The 18,146-nt window shown below is 40.9% G+C and overlaps 1 protein-coding gene across 1 annotated transcript in view; it reads left to right on the forward strand.

The window, feature by feature from the left end:
- Positions 1-6,156, forward strand: part of ntn4 (netrin 4) — a 30,628-nt gene extending 24,472 nt beyond the window's left edge. Inside the window, exons 6-10 of the mRNA XM_075471822.1 lie at positions 1,353-1,566; positions 1,887-1,981; positions 2,315-2,383; positions 3,578-3,751; positions 4,917-6,156. Of these exons, the coding sequence (XP_075327937.1) occupies positions 1,353-1,566; positions 1,887-1,981; positions 2,315-2,383; positions 3,578-3,751; positions 4,917-5,056 (692 nt within the window). The 3' untranslated portion in view covers positions 5,057-6,156. The remainder of the gene's footprint in view (positions 1-1,352; positions 1,567-1,886; positions 1,982-2,314; positions 2,384-3,577; positions 3,752-4,916) is intronic.
- Positions 6,157-18,146: the final 11,990 nt, after the last annotated feature.

Raw genomic sequence — 18,146 nt, forward strand, 5'->3', positions numbered from 1 at the left:
AGTGCTGAAATATATTCAATATGCAGCTTCAAATGCCCATACCCAACGCTAAATAATGCCAAAGATGTTTGTTGCCTTTATTTCTTGTTTTACAGTTCATCCAAGCAAGTCCTTAAAGTGCCCACCATTTAAGTGAATCATTTCCCTCATCCACCTCACTAAGAGCAAAGCATCAGAACTCTTGATGTGCAGTCACCTCGTAAACCACGGCTAATCAAAAGCAAACAACCCAGTTTGTTTACAGCCAACACTTATACGATTTTAAAAGCCATAAAGTTTAGTTTGAGAAAAAAAACTCCAAATTTAGAGCTGTGACCTAAACAATGCAGCATTAATGATTTAAACAAAACAAAAAAGAAAAGAAAGGGTTGAGAAGGCTTCTGGGTGGACTGCCAGTCGGACTACAAGCGTCATTAAACAGAGGAGAAGTGGCTCCAGAGAAATGTTCTTTCTTCCCTCTTTTGCCCTCGAGATATGGACAGATTTATGGGAGGCTTCGAGTCCCAGCAGACAGAAGTTCTCTTAAACTGCCAGTAGAAACATGGGTGGATGTTACACCGTTGGAGCGAGAATATTGTTTTTGGAGGTCGTTTAAAGCACACCCTATCGGCATACAATTAGGAGGGACACGAGGGAGGGAAAAAGTGGAGCTTTGTTCTCTGTCCACTTCTATGACTGCATTTGTGAGGACTGGCTTGAGTTTTAGACCTGGAGGATACGTCGGTCCGGTTCTTACTTTGGGACAGAAGATCAAAGGGCTGGTTTTGGTTAGCATCCAGTGTAGGTTTTAAGTTATGATGGTTAAGTTTGAGTCATAAAGATAGAACTGAAAACGTGCGTTTGATAAAAAGAAAGAAAAAGACAAAGGCCTTTGTCTACACGAATGCGGGACTATAGAGGGACTGATAAACGGAAACCATTTTAGTGCTGATTGTAAATTATTCATGCAACCAACAGCCTGAATGACCTTTACACTCTCTGCTAATTACAAGTGGGATTTAGCTGTTACTACTTTATGTATTTTCATTTACATAAAAAACATTTTTTTTTTAATTTTGTACATATAGTCAAGTTGATCAGAGGATGCATCCCACCAAATAACACCAAAACATTACCAGCTTTATTTGATGCATTATTTATTATTTATCATTATTTGATGCAGACCACAAACACTTCTATCACATTCTTTACCCTTAACTGTCAGATTAAACTCCAGAAATACTTTTGCAGCTTGCCTGAATTTGAATCCATTGACTTTTCTTTGTCAAAAGTTCTAGCTATCCAAATGCTGCTGTCATAATGCAATATCAACGGCTTCGTATCTAAATTACTTTAAACTTTTGCTTTCCCAGCGTGCGGGTGTCACCCCTTGGGCTCCATGCCCTTCCACTTGGCTGACGGTTCACTGTGCGACCCCTCCAATGGAAACTGCATCTGCAAACCAGGAGTGGGTGGAGCTAACTGCGACAGGTGCATGGTGGGATACTGGGGCTTTCATGAGTACGGCTGTCGCCCGTGCGACTGTGCCGGAGACTGTGATCCGTTCACCGGAGACTGCATGTTTGGGTGAGTGAAAATAGATTCTGTCCTTTAATACCCAAAATTCAATTGAAAGCAGGTCGTTTTAGGCTAATATTCTGAAACTTGTGATTGCCTTGTGTCATATAGTGACAGAATCAAGATCATAGTCCCAAAAAAGGTGTTAAAGGAGAAGTCAGAATGTTATCAAAGTCACGTGAATCATCCTATTTGGACTCTGTGGACCGTGAATGTCGACCCCAAATTCAATGGTGTCCCGAAGCAGTAATTCGTGAGGCGGTCTGCTCAGGTGCAAATGAATTGTGCAGATTTGGATTCAACTTAACGTGCGTGATGATGTGTTACAGCTCGGACCTGGACCTGTACAACCTGGAGGGAAACTCCAGCGAGCCTGTCCGGATCTTCAGAACAGATGAACTCTTCTCTGCTCTGCACTACTCAGGTGAGACGCAGCAACACTGAGTGAATCTGTATGTGTGTGCGTTATTCATCCTCCTCCACAGTCCAGTGACTGAGCATTAATGGTTAAGTACTGAAAGTCTTGAAAAGGCCTCAGTTTGGGCATGTGTTCCTGCTTTTTGCCCCCCACCACCACCACCACCCTGTAACAGCAGCTTCCATATGCACATTCCTCACTGGACACACACACTGTGCTTGCATTCTTAGGAAGCCACACGCACACACACACACACACACACACACACACACACACACACACACACACACACACAGGTTATTTGATTATGTTACAAATTTGTTCTTGTGTCCCCTGCAGAGAAGTGTGAGTGCAAAGAGCAAGCCCTAACCAACAGTAAACTCTTCTGCACCATGAATTATGCATATGGTAAGAGCTCCTCCACACACACACACACACACGCACACACACACACACACACACACACACACACACACACACACACACACAACCTCATTATGAGGACCATCTTAGAAGAGCTTTTCTTTGTTTCTCATCCGATGGATAATAAGGGATGATTGTGGATACTACACACCAGACTCTCAGAGGTCTCTTTAGGTCAAAATTTAAGGATCTGATCTAAAATGACCCCAATAAAAAATCCTAACGGCATCTTAGGGAGACTAGGAGAGTTAGACCTCGGCCTAAAAAATGTGGATTTGGAAAGCAGCTTGTCCAGAAGTAGCAGTATTTTTTTTTAAGCTTTGTTGGCGCCTGAGGATCTGAGATCAATGGGAGGTTTTGATATCTTTAGAACGCAAACTTAAATGTCTACATAAGACAAATGATTTAACTGTTTACTTTAAAGTTGCACATTAGAAGATTTTGGTATAAACTGCAAAACTCCCAAAATTTCCTCAATTTTAAAAAAAAATGTTTACGCCAGATGAAAGAACAGCTTGCTTTAAATTTATAAACCAATGTGACAGAACCCGATGTATAAAGATAACATTTTGGTATTTTATCACATTAACATTTGCTAATAAACACTAAACACAAAGTGCGATGAGATCAATTTTGCGGGTAGTCAGCCGTGAACCACGACATGAATTAAAAAGCTGCAAAATTTCATCACAAATCACTTCAATCGGAGACATTTCACTCAAAACTACATATAAGGATTTCGTGAAGGCACTAGAGGAAAAGATAAAATGATCACAAGAGCCATTAGGATTCATCAGGTTGACACGTTAATGAAATACTGGAGCATTCAGAGCAGTAATCAGTTCAGCTTCAACCCCTCTGGTGAAAGTGAACCTCATCTGAATTTAAGCTGAAATTATAAACGTTCCATGATCAGATAAAGCCTTGTTTGAAGTTTGTCCAGCTACCAAACTCACAGCTGCTTAGTTACACATCAGAGATCCACATCAGCCTTCTTCTGTAAGTCTTTTTAACTTTTTTTAGTTCAGAAAACGGTCAAGCCCTCTTGGAAAAACAGTAGTAGAACTGATATGGTCTGATTATCAGTGCTTGGAGATGTGAGAGCCTTCTTGTATGATTGAAAACACTTGAGACTGTATTTGTGTATAAGCGTCTTGTCTCTCTCTTCCTGGCCTTTAGTGCTGAAAGTTAAAGTGCTGTCAGCCCACGACAAAGGCTCCCATGCTGAGGTGGAGGTCAAAGTTCAAAAGGTGCTCAGTCAGAACACCAAACTGAAGATAGAGCATGGTCAAGTCACCCTTTACCCCGAGTCCTGGACAGCAAGGGGCTGCACCTGTCCTATCCTCAACCCAGGTGAGACACACACACACACACACACACACACACACACACACACACACACACACACAGTAGGGTTTTAATGGCGGATGTTGTAATAGCACTGAAATCAAAGATAATAATAACATACGTAAGGAGAAATTTGGTATATTTAATCAGGTCAAGATCTACGATAAAGTAGACTCAAACTAACTTTAGCCCAGTCACTATGTCAAAGCGGAACTTAGTGACTTGAATGAAAATAATTTCTTCGTTGCAATTGCTAAAAACCCTCCCTACGCCCCCAAAAATAATAATAAAAAAACCCTGCCAAGTTCGTCTGGTTTCTCCGCTGTGATTTTGTCAGATGGTGCTATGATTCTAAAAATCAGGATTTTAGCAGCTTTATAGGGAATTAAGATCAAGGGGGATTCGATCCATAACCACATTTTCTTTGTGTGTTTGTCTGGTTTTTTAGAAGCTGGATTTTGTATGATTTCAGTGGGACAAGCATATTTACATGCATTTTAAAAGTATGGACAACACAGCACATGTACAACCAGCTTACAGGCGCAGGTGCTGCTGTTTTCTGATGCTAACTCAACAGAGTGGAATTAGAAAGAGATGTTCCTCCAGTTGGAGAGGACATGTTTGTCCTGAAAGTCACCATTTGTTACTTGGCATGGGTTTGAAAAAAAAAAAAAAAGTCGCTGACGGGGTCTGACAGATAAACCTTTATTAGTCCCACAGCGGGGAAATTCACAATAGTTAATTCTAGCAACAAAATTGCTGAGTTGGCGACACTTTTAAGCAAGAGTCAGTAGTCTCTAGATTTCAAGTAATGCCACCTCTACCGTTGCCATGGTTACTTGACCTTGCAAGTTGTATAAGAATTTTCAATTACACCTCTTCCAAGGTTACCAATTTCAGCTTTAAAGAAAGGCAAAAGGAAAACATATTAAAAGTCGATGACTTTTTGATGAATTTACAGTAATATTTTTTTCCACATGGGTAAAATAGTGTTGAGTTTATACAGAACCAGTCTGATAAATTGGACAGTGCCTATGCCAGTAATACAGGATGATTCCCTTAAAATACTGCACAATAATTCTGAAATCTTTTTACAATAATTTGATTGTAAGTTTGAAAGTTCTCAACTTTTTAGAGACGAAGCTCAGGATATCTTTGTTGTCATTTTCAGGCGTGGAGTACCTGGTGGCGGGTCACTCGGATCGTAAGCAGCGCCGTCTGTTGGTCAACATGAAGAGCTTTGTCAAGCCTTGGAAACCCAGTCTGGGCCGCAAAGTCCTCACACTGCTCAAGAAAGACTGCAACTGGTAGACGGGCCGTGAAAAACACAGGAGGGACGGATGGCCTGATGGATGAGACTGTTTCTGACTACACGAAAACCGAGGATCTTTGTTGTCCTGTCCGCCAGAGCTGGATTTTTAAATCGCACAGGTGTAGCAGCAGATTTTTGGGGGACTGAACTGAGACAATTGAACTCCTCCATTTCTCTGCAGCTGTCCAGTGAGAGCACAAAGCTGGTGCAGGACAAACTAAAAGCACATCCTGATGTAAATTTATAAAGACATGTCTGTCTTGTGTATGAGCAAAGTCTCATTCTTACATTCTTATGTAGGATTTAAGCAAAAAAAAAAAAAAAAAATTCCCCTAACTGTTGCGGCTGCAGTTAAAAAAAAAAACGAGGAATTCAGCACTATTTCCAAGAGCTCTCCACATTGAGTGACTGAATGAGCCCTGAACCCCTCCACATGCACTACAACACACACAGAGAACTGCTCCTCCTCCTCTACAGCACTTTAGCCTAAGATGGACTGAAAAAACATGGAAGCACAAAGAAAGGAGGATTAAAAAGACACTTACACACGCACCCCTGTTACGAACTGTGGATGTGCCACGTCCGTTCCCTTTACAATGGACACACTCACTCAGAGGCAACAGTGTGTGTGTGTGCTGCAGACACAATATGCAAAGCACCGAGAGTGACGCTAAAGAAGCCATACAAGCCACTACAGGTGGTTAAATCTCAGCCAGTCCAGGTGTGCCTGTGTTGAAACCAGAGCGAATGGGTTTTACCCCGTGAATGTATTTGCCTGACTGCGTGTGTCTGTGTGTGCATGTGAGATAAAGAGAATGGCTGAGAACGACAGTATAATATGAGCACAGTCCAGATTCAGTCCAGCTCTTAAGCTTCTCTGTAGGCCTGAACTGATTCGATGTTTATAATGCAGCATTACGTCTATTGATTCATCTCATATTTACACTCTACTGCTGAACTGAGAAAATTCTCGGTGTTCCTTCCTTTGTGCTCATGTACAGTATTATTGTATATATCTATATAAATATTATTGCTTATCTTTCTCAGTGTTTAAATGTTTTTTTTGTTCATGGTAATATTAAAGGATAAATCCAGCTTATTACAAGTCTGCTCTTGTTTTCGCAGTTCGGACCATCATAGCTATCGCTTCTAATACTCTTCCGATGAAACAACATTTCTCTAATAAAACAGCCATGATTAAAATATCAGATCAAATGAACTTAACCTGAACATACTTTAAATTTGACTTCAAATTGTTCAGCATAAGTTTGTGGGTTTGTAAATGATTTGAAATGTAAAACCACATTTAACATATGAGAGTGAATTACTTTACAATGTTTTTGTTAAAGCTGTACTGTCACACAATTTCTCCTAAAATACACTTGGCTCTTATCTCTCACCATATGGGTTGGGTAAAAAGGATGCCACTGTAATATGAATGGCATTTGCCCAGATCTTTTAATGCACTACAGTTAAAGTCGTAATTAAGGAATGTTCTACCCCATAAGCCTCGGGGTATTAAAGTAGAACTTGGCACTGACAGTCTGATCCTGATGGATGAATTTGTGAACATGGAATGTCGAAGGAAAAAAAAAAAAAAAAGAAGCCTGCTCTTGGTTTTGCTCCTGATCGAACAAGTCATCTTTCCTCTTGGGGACTCGTTGCTTGTCCATTGTGGTCGACTGCTTAGTTTCTGGGTTCTAGCCATAGACTGCATTATTGTCACCGGTGATGATCTTCAACATAAAGGTTGGATCAATTTGACTGAATTGTATGTTGCTCTCAGTACAAGTTTGAAGTCAGTGGTGACATTTCCAATGAACACCTACAAATGGTCAGGACAGCACTGCCAGGGAGCTTTCTAATCACGGTAACCGTTTTGTAGTCTACAAGATGATTTTTTTTCTTTTTTTGTAAGTTTTTTCATCACACTTAATAAATCAAGAACACACACACACACACACACACACACACACACACAAACAGTAGTTTCTTACCTAACCTGTCACCCAGAGGGGCATATTGAAATAATTGCTGCTCTTGTCGCTTTAAAGACCCAATTATAAGTAATGCTGGTAAGCATACAACATTCAGCCAATCCCTGCGCAATTACAAGGTGTGCACTGATGTCATCTTTTAAGTCACGTGGACCCTAATAGACTTTTGCTTTGAAAAGTACAACATCATTGTATGAGTAAAAGGTAATAAAATGCCAATTCTTACTTTAAATACTTAAATTAACTTAAAAAAAAAAACAACCAATAAACAGACAAAATGATAAGACAGCCATCAGTCATAGTAAAATATGCCAACAGATTAGCATTAGCTCTGTTCAGAGTGCTGATAAGAGGAAAAAGACAACTGTTAGTTTATATAATCATTATTCTACATGAATAACTAAACATGCTAACAGATTAGTTCATTACCTATAGCGCTAGCTCAGCTAGTTCTTCACTATTTACCTATATTTGACAGAAAAATATGCTGAATATGTTATCATGGGACAAGATTTTTCCAAGTAGCTTTTGGTTACAATCGTCGCCCGTTTTTAATCTAAGTAGTAGTCTTTTGACCTTACACATTTCAGCAAACTTTCGCTGCATGCTGGTACAAATAGTTTTGCTTTCTTTATTATTTGTTCTGCTTTTTAGCGAATTTGCAATGTTCTCCTTAGACGGTAAGTAACCGCGCTTATAAAAATATAAAAGAATAATGTCCGAAACTGCATAAAGAAGATCCGCGTGATAATGAGCAATGTCACCGAAAGCTTGTGGCTGAGCACAGTTGACCTCAGACACCCATGATTACGTGAATACCAACTCAACAACAGTTGATATAACTGTCCGGACCTTGAAATACTTCACATAAATTAGACAAAAAATATCCTTATCATGCCGTTCTCTTTCTCACACATGCACACCTCCTGTTCCCCTCTCAGTGTCCCTTCAGATTAAGTAATCCATCACTTTCACTCCCATAACACTCTCCCGTACATTCACATAGCACCACAGAATGTAGACCATAACAGAGAAACCCAGGCAACCACATACACTCTGTTTGGGTTTAGACAGAGTGCATGTTTTGCACTTGTGGTGACGTGGTTGGCCAAAAGGTGTGGACACATTCTTGGCGCATCAAGCAATGCTCCGCAGCATGCCGGGTCAAAGGTCACTCACCTGGCTGCTGGCCTCGCCTCACAGACGAGAGGTGAGCGGGAGTGGACGTATTCACAATGCCGAGGCCGGTTAGCCTCTTGTACCCACATTTCCTCATTCACGGCTCATTCACAGATCTGTGGCACAGGGGTCCCTGACCTGTTTCCAGACAAGAGTAAGGGTGAATGAGTGCATAATGGAAGAGGAATGATATTAGTGCCACTGTGCAAAAGTTATGTTATTTTAAACTTATACTCAACTACATTTATCTGAACACTGTGAGCAGGGTTTAAACTTGAGAGACCCTATTGGATTTCAAATCCAACGCCTTAACCACTCGGCCATCACAGCTTGGATGGGAATCCCATATATCCCAACTGATGCTAAAGAAACGTTCTTTTCAAAAACTGCTATTGTTGATATGAATATCTCCAAGTTTAGTACACACTGAATGGTTCAAACTATTTGCCTTGGACACAAACACAGAGCTTTGAGCTGGCACTATGGATTATTAGTTGTTCATGAGAAAGATGAGGCCAAATAGCTCATAAAAAGCTAATATTAGACCAAAATTCAACAAGAATTTGTTTAATTTGCTCGTCCTTCATACTCTCATGCGTCATTTTGTGACATCTCATATTTATCTGGTGATCCTTGGAGGGGAACGGCTGGATTAAACTACCAAACAGTTTATGAACCATCCACAATCAGCACTTTTAACCTGTAAAGGAGTATTTTTTATTTTTTTTTGTGTAAAATTCCAAAATACTTTTTCCATTACCACCCAGGGCAGACCTTTAGATTAGACCCAAGGAGGTGTTTGTGGGAACTGGCCTTGAAGCATAGACGCAACAGGACGCCACAAACACATGCGCTGCTGCAGCTGAACCACAGACCCTCTTCTCTTGCTCCCTCATTCATTGTCCCAGGACTGACTGGCCATTCTCAGCCTGTGATGGAGATGTCCTGCAGGGGGTTGCATGGTGTGGGAACCGAGTTGATGAATGAGTATTTGGCATGCTTGCACAGATGCATAGTTTGCTCCAATATGGTTATGTGTGTGTGTTATTGTAGTAACGGCAAATGTGTGCCTGTGTGTGTGCCTGTATGAACACAATGCCTCACTTGTGTTGCTATAGAATGGAGTTATGGCCTTTGTCCTGCCAGCATTCTTGTGTTACTATTGGCCTCGGAGTGCGTGGCAGCTCCCGCAGTCTCTGGGACAATAACCTCCCCCACCTTCCCTTCCTCTCACTGGGAGTCACAATGCCCTTCTTCGGCAGCACCCATCACCCTGAAACAGACGCTCTGGAACTGGCCTGCTATGGGTGTCACACAGCAACCAGCACCTACTGGTCCTGTATGCACTAAGAGGAGGTGAACTGGGTTGCAAAATCAAATATATCAGCTGCAACAGATATTTTAAGACCTGTTATCTATCAAGTCCAGTCAAAACATTAATCATTGTCTTTACAAAATAAAAGAACCCAACTAAACAATGAGGCAAAAATGTGACACTTACTCAATTATTTAATGTGGAAAACTATCCAGTGTTACATCTCTGTACATTTCTCAGGTTAGCGGTAAACTTAAAATTAGAGTCAGGTGTTTTGGATCAGTGGGATGACAATCAGGTGCGAGTGGATGTTCTGTTTGATTTAAAGAGCAGGCATCAGGCATCCCGTTCTGCTTTTCAGAGCACTTTTGTGAATGTGTATCATGGCGCTTAACAGTGGGGCTTTCTGAGGCCTGGAAAATGTTCCAAACCTCTGAAACGTTTGGATTTAGTCAATACACAGTAAAAAAAAAGAAAAAAAAAGACTGTTAACATTGATTGGTTTTCTATGCCCACCTTATATTCAGGGATTCAGGGAGAGGGGCTGAAGCCAATCCCAACAGACACTGTGCTAGAGGTACAGTCCCCCCGTCATTCAGAGGGCCAACACGGAGACAAAATAGATCAACAACCCCATAGGCAGAGGGAGAACATGCAAACTCCACACAGAGAGGCCTCAGTTCAGACTTGAATGGGGAACCTTCTTGATGTGAGGCTACAATGCTAACCACCACGCCACCATGCCGACCAGACTGCATACAAAATTCAAGGTTGTTACCCAACAGCGTTGCGTAGCAACATCAATCACATCTTTCTGGTTGAACAAAAATAAATCACTTCAAGAGCAGCAGGTGTAAAGAGCTTGCACTGTTCGACACACGGGTCATTGCGCCGGGGAACTGTGGCGTCAGCAGAGTACCATTACCATTTGTGCTAGCATTTGAAGCTCGGTGGACTCAAAGCAGCCTTCAATCAGTTACTCAAATAAAATAAAATGATGCAGTTTCAATTCATTTGTTTTACTTTTAGGTGGCATTTGATATTATTGTAGCATCTACATATTGTACTTTCTTCAATCTTGATGGGTTGCTTGATGACTGTAGAGAAAGATCTGTGGGTGCACTGTTTCCGCCATTTGTTCAGATTTTAAAACACAGCACACTTGTAGTGTGCAACAGGTTAAAAATGACATCACAATGCCCGGTGCGCCAGATATTTTGCCGTCAATATTTGAGTGCACAGAAAATGTGGACCATGAACTTGGCTTTATGGTCTGTGAGGTCAGAAAAAGAACCTGGGGTAACTTTTAAGCAACTAAAGCCCTTTTCACATATCTGTTGTGAAAGACGTCCTTGTTAACCCACCGCCGTTCCTCTTTGATAATCCACACATGCTCAACAGAAACGGCTCACACCTATCACAAAAAAATTTACTCAGTTTGACAAAGATTATGTGGAGAAGCAATGGTGGACCAATGAAACCTAAATAAAGCCTTTTGGACTACACTGCATACTAGCAAAAGACCTTTATCCAGATCCCAGCTCTGAGACATGGTGGTGGTACCATCATAGTCTGGGCTCGTTTTGCTGAATCTGGGCCAGGACAATTCGCAGTCATTGATGGAACAATGAATTCGGATTTATGCTGACAAATTGCAATGGAAAATGTCAAGACATCTGAATCTCAAGAAAAAGTGGTTCATACAGCAAAACAACAATGTAAAGGGCACTGGTTGTTCTACCGAATAACAGTTTGGGCCCATGTCCATGGCTGAGAAGCCCGGCCTACCTACAATGACTATCACAGAGCCCAGTTCCAGGTCTGTTCATGGTTAAACTGGGGACAATTTTCAGTAGGAATCCTGACAGACCGTACAGGGAGACGATCAGAGCTCCTGTGTAATCCGCTTTCACCAGCACATTATTAATATTATTACCATCAACATTTATTGTCCGGCTGATCTACTCCCAAAAATGGCCAAAAATGACTTTTTTTCTGGTTACTGACGGTTGTATTTTCAGCAAATATGACTATAAAAAAAGGTTGAGTGGTCTGAAAAAAAAGGTGCCGGATGCAGCGCTTTTTTTAAGACGGTTACATACACTCTCTGCTCATTGGGAACAATTACAAGAAAGCGCTGGCATTATGCGGACACCGGCCGAAAGAAGAAAAAAAGTGAATGTTTTGGAATGGCCAAGTCAAAGTCCTGACCATAATCCAGTAGGAATGTTGTGGAAGGATTGGAAATTAGTTGCTCATGTGAGAAAAACCCACCAGCATCCAAAAGTTGAAGTTGCTCTGTAGAGAGAAACGGGTTAAGATTCTGCTAAGCTGATGTGCAGGTCTGGATAAAAGCTGCTGCATATCAGGGTCACTTTTTCCACTCCCATACACACGATATCAGATTAATAAATAAAACACTAAAAGTTCAATATTTTTGTTTGATCTGTTTTATTGGGTTCTCTTTATCCACATATAGGACTTGTATAAAAACCTGAGGATGTTTTCAAGCCCTACTGTACGCGATCCAGCTAAACTCACTTGTTTTAATACAGTGGCCACATCTTTGAAGCTTGAACTTACTGCCAGCAACTGGCTTTTGTCAAAGAACACTAGAAGGAGAAAATATGTTAAGAATGGATTTCCTCTCTGCCCTATTGTCAAGGGAAATGTGTGCTGGATAAGGGACTCATGTGATCAGTGTTATCCCATCAGTTGTGATTCACTTGCAGAGGAAATGAGAAGACTTAGGCATCAGAACGCAGACCGAAACTACCTCTGTAAGTCAGTTCTACAAGAAATACGCAGCCTTTTCCTTAGTAACCATCCACACTCTCTGGTTTTACTTAATTGCACGTGAAAACACTGAGATGCATGCAGACACGGAGCAGGAATGTTTCTCCTCATGACGAGCAAGCCAGAACAAGGACGGCGATGTTGACATAGCAGAGTGATCAAGACACTACTGCTGATTATTTTACAGCCACGCAAACAAAAACCCGATGTCATCGAATCATTATAAACCAACCCACAGATCAACGTGACAACAGACAGACGGTTGGGGAGAAAAAAACAGACACTCATGACAAGTTGGGACATTATTAAAAAAAAACAGATTATACATTAGAAGCTGTCAAGCAGCCAACGTTAACATCCAGCCTCGCCAAGCAGAGCAGGCGGGAGGAAAAATCTTGAGAGCAGAAATTACAGGAGGCGTGTTTGTTTACAGGCTGCAAAGCATTTCCTCTGGCTTCACCTGCACCTGTGTTTTCACCCACCACAAAAGTCACACCGTATCCAGCTGCGTGAACACCACCATGAAACCACCGGAATGGCTCCCTTTCACTGAAATTATCAACCAGTGAAAACTGTGAAAACATGTTGTTAAGCTGCATGTTTCTATACACGTGTATGTGTCTTTGTTTCTGTATTTATGAGGTCCAGGTGTCAGAGAGAAATGCACACTGTGAGGATTTTTGTGCCCTTTTACAGCACATCATAATAACAGAGCAGATTCCACCGTTTATGGATGTTTCTTTTTTAGATAATGTGCAAGAGTCTTGAGATATCCCTCATTTCGTTATATTCTGCTTCCAATAATCCAGACTTTCTTGTAAAAGGCTTTCTGAAGAGCCTTCAACATTTTCTTCGGACATTAGCCGTTTTTTTCACTCATTTTCAGTCCAGTTCTTGTACCTGATCTTTGTCAGAGGACTGTGTTTTTGGATTATCAAGCCACTTACCACCAGCCCATGAATCATTCAAGCATAAAGAAGCCACCTAACTCGAGGGATGAATCAGTGTTGCGTCTATACATCACAGACAATTTAGCAAAGAATCCAAATTGAAATCTTATGTTTCGGCACTGAAACAAAGACACATCATTTGTTCCTGTTTCTTAAGTGGCATCCATGAAAAATACCAAAGATAACACATTCTGAACAAGTTTACTCCAAAAGAGCTTTTAACTGAAAATGTGACATAGCTCAGCTTGGTGTAGAGTGTGTTCTCAAATAATCTGGGAAAACTGGACAACTGGAGGACAAAACAAGTCGAGCCTAAAACTCTACCTGCAGCGGATGAACAGTTTGTGAAAATGATTTGATATCTGTGAAGAAGACTTCTAAGAGCTGACACAGGACCAGAGAGATGCGTGTGGACCTTCAGCTGATCCATCTACAGGTCACTGAAGCCTCATCAGAAATGGTTTCCATGGAATCCTACCTACAATATGAGTGTAAGTAGTTTTGGATAAAAGCGTCTGCCTAATGCATCAACATAAATTAGCACAAATGTTTTAATCTTTGGGGCCACAAAACTTTCACGTCCAGGAATGTGCATGACAAAAGTCAATGTTCTCCAAAAACAGAGAGTTTTCCACATTGTCCCTTGGATACACACACTCCTCGTTATTCTTTTAACAATATAATATACAACAAATCCTTTGAAATTTTACATAAGGAAACGTGGTAATTGAATTGTTGATTCTGTCTTTCGCAGATTGATGAGTCCATTCCCAGCTGTACTCCTGAAAGACCCCTTTGGGGGCTCTTTTTATGCCTCATCATGTTCTTGACTTATTGCCAGTTAATTAGTTATGAGACATTCCACCAGGTACTTTGTTTTTTTCAATCATTCAGATCTGATGATGCATACACGTGCCTTAACTTTTGAAGCGTGATGCAACACCGCTTTCCAGACACACGAACAACTGTTTGAAAACCTGAATACGAGGGAATGTCAATGACCGACAATAAAATGTGAAAGCTTAAACTTTCACATTTTTATTTCAGCGTTTCTGGCTTCTTCTTCGGAGGCTGAGAAATAACAGGTTTTAGAAGACAGATTTAGATTTTCAAGAAAACCTTCAGGCTCTTTTAAACGAAGCATTAAAGTCATGATGGGTTAAGCATTCCACCATCTGTTCATATCAGCAAAAACAATTAAAATTCAACGAAACATGTTAAACTTCCAACTAAGACTTCCAACTTTAATCTTCCTCACAGGCGAGACTCTATGGTAGGACATAACCAGCAAGGCTGTGCTTGAGTACTCTGCGTCAGTCATGTCAACCATTAGACACAGACATGTAGCTGGCAAAAAACCAAAATAACAATGCCAAATGAGTCAAGAGTATTTTTGGCAATTTGACAAATCCAAGTCCAATATTCACTGGCGTGGTATCTCTGTGGCGATCTCTACCAGCTTCTGGGAAAAAATATGTGCCTGTTCAGCTTGAAGAGGTTCATCTGTCTTCACCAGCTGGTTCCTCACATGATGCTTCTGTTGTTTGGTGCTTCAGAGGTGGCGTAGTGTGGGTTTTATCAGACTGCTTGCTGAAAACAAGAGTTCCCGAGAACACGGTGATACTGGATCATACTGTAAATATCCCCTAAAGCCAAAACAGGGAGGCTAAAAGAAGCAGCAAGGCACGACTGAGTTCAAGTTCAAGCGATAAGTGTGTGGAATGACCGACGTGGGCAACACCTCTGGGGATTTATTTAATCAGCTGATTTAATTCTTTAAGGTGAAAATACTGATTAAGTTACGGGACATGCGGCCCCCAGGGATAAAATAACTGTAAAAACATGGGTTTATGAGAGGCGAAGATGAAAAAAAGGACAAGGTGGGAGGAAGGGAGAGTTTGCATGTGTGGACATGAAGGCGGTAAAGGCCCGGGGACATTCAGGGAGAAAACATTAGAGATCATTCACAGGCATCGCATGGCACATCAACACATACCTCTTTCTCTAAGTCACTCACAAACACGCCCCTTAATCTCTCACAAAAAACCTCTGGTCCACCTACACACACACACACACACACACATGCACACACACTGGTGTAAAAACACACGCTCGCCCTATTCAGGGGGGGTTTAATGAGGCTTGTATGGATCAGTTCCCCACTAATCAGTACATGAGAGGGATTCTTCACATGCAATCAGGGAGCATGTGTTGAGATTAAAAGTTTTCCTTCAGGCACAATATCCTGAATGAAACTCCACTCCTGCCTTTGAGCTGTAGCCTGATGAAACATTACTGTAATATTTACAGAGGAGTTCATAAGGCGCTGCAATAAAGAGACTTCATAAGCTCTGACTCCTTTAACGGCCACGTTTGCCAAACTTTTACTCTTGTATCAAGAGCAAATTTCTGAAGAGTTCAAGCATATGATGATGATATTGTTTCGGGTTGTGGTTGCTGAGGTCGGAGATTAAACTTAAATCTGCTCTGCAGACAGTGTAATGTTGTTTTCTTTTACGAAAAACACTGGCTTACATTGATAGGATCTACATAGTGACTACCACCATGCAGCCCCCATTAACCAGCATGAAGAGCTGCACCTGCATCCTACACCAGCATTTTAAGGTAGGCATGGGGCAATGGATAATGTACACACACACTTGATCCATGAAAGTGGCAGAGAAGAGGCGGAAAACGGCAGGATTATATTACCAGAGACAGATGATGGCAGATTAACAAACATTATGCCTTTTTTTTTAGGAGTTTGCATCTTCCATTTGTGTCTCCTCCTGTTTACCGGCACCATAAATCTGCTCTTTGGCCTTCTTCTGCTCCTCTTACCTTGCATGCTCATCCTCCTCAGCTACTTCTTGGTGTAAGCGGCGCCTCTTCTCTGCACATGCGCAGCTCAGTCATCTTGAATCCTTGTCAGATTATCATTTCTGACGCGCCAGATTTGGTAGAGCTGCAGCCGATCATTTTTCAGAACAGGTTCAATGGCATCCCTGTCAATTCTTCTAAGGCTGTTGTTTATTCTCTTATTTATGGTTTGGGACAGTAGGGAATAAAAAGGTTTTCATCCATCAAGCACAAGCCGATATACTATATATTCGAGATATTCTTGAAGTTTCAAAGTAAAAGTATTTCTAAGTAGAGCTGTAGATATCGCTTTAAATCATTCATCCATCCGTTATATTTCACTTATCCAACGTCGGGTCATGTAGGCAACAGGTCCAGGATGGAAAAACAGACATCCCTCTCCCCAGTGACACTCTCCAGCTCCTCGTGGGGGATTCCGAGGCATTCCCAGGCCAGATGGGATATGTAATCCCTCCGGCGTGTTCTGGGTCTGCCCCGGGGGCCTCCTCCCAGTTGGGCAATAATGAAATCAGTCAAATCAATAATAAAATCAATTAAATATGGTTCTTTTTACTCAGAGGGATATCAGTTCAATGCTCAATGGTAACAAAGCTGTGCTTTTAGGAAGGCTGGGTCTTATTATGGCTGAACTGCAATCTAACTTCTTCTTTTGGCAAGCTTAAACGAAAACCTTTATTTCTCAGGGTTTTAAGAGGTTAGAAACAGTCAATAAAAAGCCCTTCAGAGGCTAAATATTCTTTATGAAAAAGAATTATGTTTATGTAAAATAGTACTTAGCTGTAATGGCGTAAAAAGTACATTTCCATCCGAAATATAGGAGCAGAAGTTCAAAAGTAGGAGAAAATTTAGTTATCAAAGTAAATGCAAGAACATCAAGTTTGTTCTTGTGTAAATTGACTTTTCATCACTCAGCTGAGACAGAGAGATGGTTGCAGAAAGAGAAGTGCTAGGCTATACGTCAACTATCATTTGGTGATGCAGTAGAGAAGCAAAGTTGTTCACGCACAGTGTTTCGCTACTTCACTTGAGTGATTTCAGTTAAATTTGTTCCGCAATAAGATAAGTTGACGTAAAAGGTTTACAAACTCCGCATTCAGTTATGACTTTATGACCCGTTTCCATTAATAATCCCACAGAACTCTAAATAAAGCTGTTCTATGAAATATTTCTGCCTGACACCTTTGCATTTCAGAGAACATTTGAAAGCAACTTTCAACGTGACACTCTATTGTTTTCATCCAGTTGTACTAACTATGATTCACGCCGATAAATATTGGGATAGGAGGATGACTGAGCAGCCTGTAATAACACTATACTTAAATCTTTTTTAAACCATTCTTATAGTTCCAGTTATAAACTTTGATAATAAAGATATATTCTAGATGATACATAAGACATAACCTGTGTGTAACAAGTTGAAAAAAATTGCACGAAGTATCTAAAGCACCTTTTGTAGAATATTGATGGATTGGCTGTTGTTTCAGTGCTACAGACCCGCATCCCATCTTGGCGTAAATCGAATTCTTATTGCAGTTTAGTCATCTTTTTCTAAGTCGTTAAGGATTTCTCCAACCAGCTTCCAACGAAATTCAAAGGGAAGATCTTCGAAAAGACAAAAGGAGGTCTCTTTTTTTTCTCTATCGGATCCTTGGATTCGTTTGTTGGGACCTTTTTGGTAAATATTACAGATGATACTCGAGTGTAGATAGTGCAACACTCCCCTCTAGGGGTAAATAAATGTACTATTTCTATTTTGGCATGAGTGCAGTGCAGTGCAGTGCAGTGATTTTATGCTGCTCATGCTGATTATAGTAATGAAAAGTTCGACTGTGAGCCAGTAGAAAGATGTAACCACTCAAGTAGTGTGTTTTTTTTTGTTTGTTTTTAACTTGTACTTCCCTGCATATGTTAATACTAGCTGCTTAGTTTGAGATTAATGGCACAAAATCGATAACAAATAAATACCTCGTGC

Source organism: Odontesthes bonariensis, chromosome 8 (assembly GCF_027942865.1).
Source record: "Odontesthes bonariensis isolate fOdoBon6 chromosome 8, fOdoBon6.hap1, whole genome shotgun sequence".
Lineage (NCBI taxonomy): Eukaryota > Metazoa > Chordata > Actinopteri > Atheriniformes > Atherinopsidae > Odontesthes > Odontesthes bonariensis.